This window comes from Lethenteron reissneri, chromosome 31, assembly GCF_015708825.2.
Source record: "Lethenteron reissneri isolate LAM-NWPU_2019-01 chromosome 31, ASM1570882v1, whole genome shotgun sequence".
Taxonomy (NCBI): domain Eukaryota; kingdom Metazoa; phylum Chordata; class Hyperoartia; order Petromyzontiformes; family Petromyzontidae; genus Lethenteron; species Lethenteron reissneri.
In genome coordinates this window covers 3,093,820-3,099,819 of record NC_083809.1, presented here as the reverse complement: position 1 = coordinate 3,099,819, position 6,000 = coordinate 3,093,820, and the positions used below count along the sequence as shown (strand labels likewise).

Genomic DNA, 6,000 nt, shown 5'->3' with positions numbered 1-6,000 from the left:
TACGTGTTCGCGTCATTCATTCACGGCTGGTTGTCAGACTGGAAGTTCAGTTTGACACCTTCACTTGAGTCAGACAAAAGAGAAACGTTCCTAAGCATACATTACATTTTAAAGAACGTTCTGACCACCCTATAGGTACGTTGGTATGCACAATGCAGCAGTGCTAAAGAGGAAGTAACTTTAAGGCTACGTTCACAGTAGTCTATGAATAGTGTTTACCGAGCTCCATTGATAAAAGTGAACCGGGATACACATTATACAGAAGAATGTGTTGGAGTGCTTTGGGATATTATTTTAACTGATTCATAAATTACATAATTTTTGGTCATATCGTGTAAATGTAATGGCAATGTTGATGACAGAGCCAGTCAAATAAAGATGCTATGCCAATTGATTTATCAGCAAACCCGGAGGAACATTTTTACTATGTCTACGGTATTACGGTACTGCGTCCATCAGGGATGGAGTTGGGGTTGTCAACCCTTTCGAATTTGCCAGGAGCCTCGACTGGAATTGTCATCGAGCTCCCGGTGATTATTATTGAAATCTATCCAGGAGATTTCAACACAGCAATACCCCGGTTTACGTCGGAGATGCGTTCCTGAAAGGTGCGACGGCGGATATCGAAACGACGTTGCTGAACGACGTTTCGTAGAGGATTTCATTCGGCATCATCAGGCGTTATCAGAGGCTCGGCTCTTTCCCCCACGTGGCAACTTGAAAGTGGGGTTCGATATACGGAATTTCGCTTTACGTACAACTTTCTAGGAGCGTATCTGTTCCGTACATCGAAGGATGCCCATACTGTATTAACGACTGTGGCAGGACACATAGCTAGAAAGGATGATATATGTGTGTATGTATGTTGACCTTCTTTCGCACCGTACGTAGCCAACCGTGCTCGTCGGAGATGCGGGGGGAAGGACAACAAACTAAACACAAAAAGCAGTTCTAAATAAATGAGTTACCGATCGAGGCTTCCTAATATCGGATTGAAGAGCGTTCCAGACGGCCGCAGAAACGCGTCTTTGTTCGATGCCCAGCCAGAATCCGCTGCTGTGAGGATGACCGGAGTTTGCGTGATGGTTAATGCATCTTGACGAGATCAGCGAAGGTAATGTGGTCAATTTGTGGCAATCACTTTGTGTGTTGAGTCGAGACTAACGACAGAATGGCAGCAAAGGAGTGAACACAGGAGAGCGGGCGAACGGGTGAGATTAGATCATGGACAAGGTGTCAATTTTGATTTAAAGCTTTGGTGACTGCAGGGATTCATATTCTTGGTTCTTTCGGTAAAGTCACGTAGATAGAAAAGTAAACAAATGTTATTTTTATATAAAATTTTTAATTTATTATTTTTATTTTCTATCTACGTACCGAAAGAACCAAGACTATGAATTCCTGCAGTCACGAAAATTTTCAGTCAAAATTTGGCTGCTGCAAGTTGCAGATGACGAAGACGTTTCCCAGCAATGTATTCATTGTGTGAACAAGTGCCAAAGTTTCGTCTTTCCTTCTCCACACAAAGCTCCTCTGGATACTCTGTTGGAAACCCCCGCCTTCTCGTAGGGCTGGTGGTGGTGGTGGTTACAACACTGAGCCGGTTAGTTGTGGTTGTGTACTTCCCCATCTCTCTTTCTCGTTCTATCGCTCTTGCTCCACCACTGGCCATGTTCACATCCCCCACGAGCATTTCCTGTTGATTAATTGCTTCACTTTCTCTCTCAACAATGTTGGCTGCGTAACGGTGCGAAAGTCGTCCAAATCACTGGGATTTGTCACCATTAATTCTAGATTTGAAGCTTTCGTGACTGCAATGATTCATATTCTTAGGTTTTTTCGGTAAAGTCACGTAGGTTAAAAAGAAATAATAAAAACAAATAATATTTTATTTCTACTATTTTTTCTATTATTTATTTTTTACCTATGTGACTTTACCGAAAAAACCTAAGAATATGAATATTTTTTACAATGTTGGGTGGACCCAACCGCTCACTCAACCTCGTGGCCACAACATCTGGGCCCTGTGGCACCGTCGTTCAAAAATAAAACACCTCGCGTCGTCACTTTCATTTGTTGAGACCCAAAGACTTATTGGGGAAAACTTTCTTCAATTTTTCTTGTTCTTCTACTTCTGGTTTTTCTTTTGGGTCAGCATTGAATTTTCCCTTTTTAAACGCTTGCATAATTTTGATTATTCCCTTTTCTCTAAGTTAATATTATGGTTTGCGAATTAACTGGGCAGACAATCGTGCGTGCCAGGTTGTTCGAGGCGTGTGAGGCGATGTGGAAGGGAGCAAAGAGAATTCGAGTTTCAAGTGAATTTGTTTGCCCAGATGCCAACTCAAGGGGTCGAGATGAGCCTCATCTGTAAGAGCGACTTGGGGTCGTCAAAATAATAATAATAATAATAAACTAATAAAACACCTGGCGAAGTACGGTCATCATCCAGCAGTGGATCGACAAACCACTAACCCTGAACGCATAGCGCGTTTCACTTTGTTCACTGGTAACGTGGTGATCATCTTCAATTGATCAATTCGCGTCATTACTATGCATTACTACTTAATATTCATGATCACCAAGACACGCCCCTAATGAATATTCATGAGCAACGAGACACGCCCCTAATTAATATTCACGATCAACGAGACACGCCCCTCATTAATATTCATGATCAACAAGCCACGCCCCTAATTAATATTCGTATTACAAATACGTGCGGATGTTGAGGGCGTGGCCTGACCATATATGGTATACAGGGCGGCCATGTTAGGTAGAGGAAAAACACTCTTTTAATAGTCGAGTCTTGATGACATCACTACATTATTTATACGTTTTACTAAATTAAAATAAACACTCAATAGTTTACATCAGCAACGGGCGCGCAGTCAATAACAAACACAAATATTAACACAGTAGAGGCTTCATTACAAAAATAAAACGATATACGATTAATACCTTTTGTTGTTGTTGTTGTTCACCCTCACTCAAGATGGCCGAATAGGCGTCCGGATAGGGGGCGTGGAAAGACGCCCACGTGGTAAAGTCCCCCCCCTGCCCCGCCCCCCTCCACCCCCGCCCCACCCCCCTCCACCCCCGCCCCACCCCCCTCCTCATCCGCGTTTCCCGCCCACAGCTCCCGCAGAACAGCAGCGGCAGTAGCGGCGGCAGCAGTAATAATATTAATAAATTACATTTAAAATAGGGGAATAATCAGAGGGAGGAAAGTCCCCTCCTCCTCCTTCTTCTTACTCGTCCTCAAGCCCGGTGGCGTTTTTATTTATTACAGACGAGCGCGGTGGCACACGGGATGTATTTGCTGCGACTGCTGTGTTGAGTTTCGAGTGAGTTGCACGTGGGTCTCGAATACGTTTATTCAACAACTCCAACACATTTATTCAACAACTCTACTCTACCACATTTAACTCTACCACATTGATTCAATTCTACCACATTGATTTAACTCTGTCGAATTGATGAACTCTACCACATTCAAATCCACCACATTTATTCAACAACTCCACCACATTTAACTCTACCACATTCATTTCACTCTACCACAATCATTGAACTCCACCACAATCAACTCCACTACATTTAACTCCGCTGTCGAGAACTTCTCGCTTAATAAAACCTCTTCTTTAATAGCACTGCGTGCTTCATTTGAACAAGTGTGGGATTTACTTTGATCTAATCTAACAGTGTCCTCTAAACGTTACACACGTTGCTAACTTGTCTATTGACTTACAACTAACTTGGGCCTCTCTCTGGATTTTATTAACGTGATGGTATAAAAATACGCGTAGGTTATATTTTTGTTACAGATTTTATCGCTCCATTAAATGTGATGTGCAAGTTGTGTGCTTAGGATGCTGCTGGAGCACAAACCCGCGTGCGTTAATATACATAACGTGTTCTGTATTGTGTTTGATTAATGCCTATTACTTATGACAAGTCTATATTTAAGCTCTTTTACTGCGCTGTCTTATTATATTCGAATTGATTCTGCAGTGTACAAGCCCTTGGTCTATCCACCGCTAGACTGAAGACCTCAATGCACGCCGTCTCGGCCACGGGGGCTTGTTTGACCATACTTCACCACGCTGGTCAATGCCTATTTGTGAAGTTGATGCTCCTGGCACCGCTTCACAGACATCTCTCGCCACTGATTCATAGCCGAGTGCGCTAACCGTTGCGCCACCGCTCCTCTCGCACATGTTATCTTGAATAACGTTAATCGCTGAACATAATCGTTCAGGAGTATAGTACTGTACTTTAAATGTAATCGATAACACATCTGTTAATGCGGGTGGGGGGGGGGGTGACGCAGTTGTTGGCGTTCTGCATCCTAAGTTCGATTCCCTGCCACTGCTGACTTCATTGACGAATCTATGAACCGGTCCTTGTGTGTGTGACCTCCTACCTTGCACCCCCCTTCCCCACCACTCGACCAGCGAAGTATGGTGAAATGTAACCGACCTGGTTAAGCCAGCAGTGGATCGGTGAAGCATTGTGAACTACTTGTACTTATCTTCTTGGTTCTTTCGGTAAAGTCACGTAGAAGGGAAATAAAAAAAAAACCCATAATAAAATAGTGAGAATTGTATTTTAATATCTTTTATTTTAATTGTATTACTATTTTATTATTTCCCTTCTACGTGACTTTACCGCAAGAACCAAGAAGATGAATTCCTGCAGTCACGAAAGCTTTAAATCTATACTTGTACTTACTAATTGTCACGTGCTGTGTGCGGTTTGTGTGTGTGTGTGTGTCGCAGCTTTCCACATCTCGTTCGCCATGGGGCTGAGTAACAGCTCGCAAGGCCGCGTGGGCCACGACCTCAGGTCCCATGCCATGCCCATCGCCCTGCCCATGCCCGAGCCCGGCGAGTTAGAAGACAAATTCTCGCAAGTCCTGGTGAGAAGCTGTATGTGGTGTGTGAGTGTGTGAGACAGCATCGTGGTTTCTTTGAGACTCGACATGTATTTATATTTGCACGTTCTAACCTGAAAAAAAACCCTCTATTATGGATAATATTGGTCGCGAAAGCCTACGCGTTAACCCTTTCTTGTGGTGAATGTCAGGATTTCGTGGTGACAGCTCATAAGGTGTGTGTGTGTGACATCCTCTTTGGCCTGTGTGTTGTGAAGGCCTTAAACATTGTGAAATCCTCAAGATAGTGTGACACCTTTAAGAGATGTGTGGGAGACCATTACGGTGTGTATGAAAGCTTCTTGTATATGTGAGAGTCTCATGGTGTTATACCTTTTAAGGTGTACGTGTAAAATCCTTATGGTGCATGCTAGGACCCTGTGGTGTTCGTGATAACTTTTTAAGGTGTGTATTCAAAGGTGTATTTCAGGGTGTTCTGGTGTGCGAGCTACTTGTGTTTTGTGTGAGTCCCGTATGGGCTGTGTGAGTGTTAGACCCTCTAGGTTCATGAGACCCTAAGTGTGTTTGTGACTGCCATGGTGCGCGAGGTCCATGCAGTTTATGGAGGACCTTCACTGTGTGTATTGCACTTCCATTGTGGTGTTCTCTTAAGGTGTTGTGTGTATCTGTAGTGTCTGGAAGGCCAATGTTATTGGAGTTCTTCTGGTCAGTGCTTTTGAGATTGAGATGCAAATTCTTAAAGGCTCATCCAACAACTAGGTGAAAAAGCCTACTTAATTTCTAATGGAGACCTAGGGCCCAATAGCAAGGTTACTCCCTCAAGCAGTGACTAAATCTATTGTCCAGCTTAGTGGAACCTTTAAAATCCGCTTGCAGGGATGTGCAATTTGCATGTGTATGAAAGCTTAGGTGTGCACGTCCTGGTTTTGTGTGCCCGTTCATGCCATTATACATTGTCATGCATGTAAATAATGTTACACGTCCTGCGTGCATATCCGCCTTGATCCAGTTGTCACCAAGTAAAAGGTACTTTTTGGATCCACGTGTGTGCTGTGTGAGCTTCCATCTGATAACAAACACTAACGGAACTTACCCCAACAGTC

The 6,000-nt window shown here is 43.5% G+C and overlaps 1 protein-coding gene across 4 annotated transcripts in view; it reads left to right on the top strand.

The window, feature by feature from the left end:
• The first annotated feature begins 3,201 nt into the window (after window positions 1-3,201).
• LOC133349672 (formin-like protein 2) overlaps window positions 3,202-6,000 on the top strand; it is a 60,444-nt gene continuing 57,645 nt past the window's right edge. For 3 of the 4 annotated variants that reach the window (XR_009755974.1, XR_009755975.1, XM_061563305.1), the window contains exons 1-2: window positions 3,202-3,347; window positions 4,782-4,921. Coding sequence is in view for 2 of the 4 variants with exons in the window: in XM_061563305.1 (XP_061419289.1) it covers window positions 4,802-4,921 (120 nt within the window). In the remaining 2 variants the exon portion in view is untranslated. The remainder of the gene's footprint in view (window positions 3,348-4,781; window positions 4,922-6,000) is intronic. The other variant, XM_061563303.1, reaches the window with a different exon arrangement.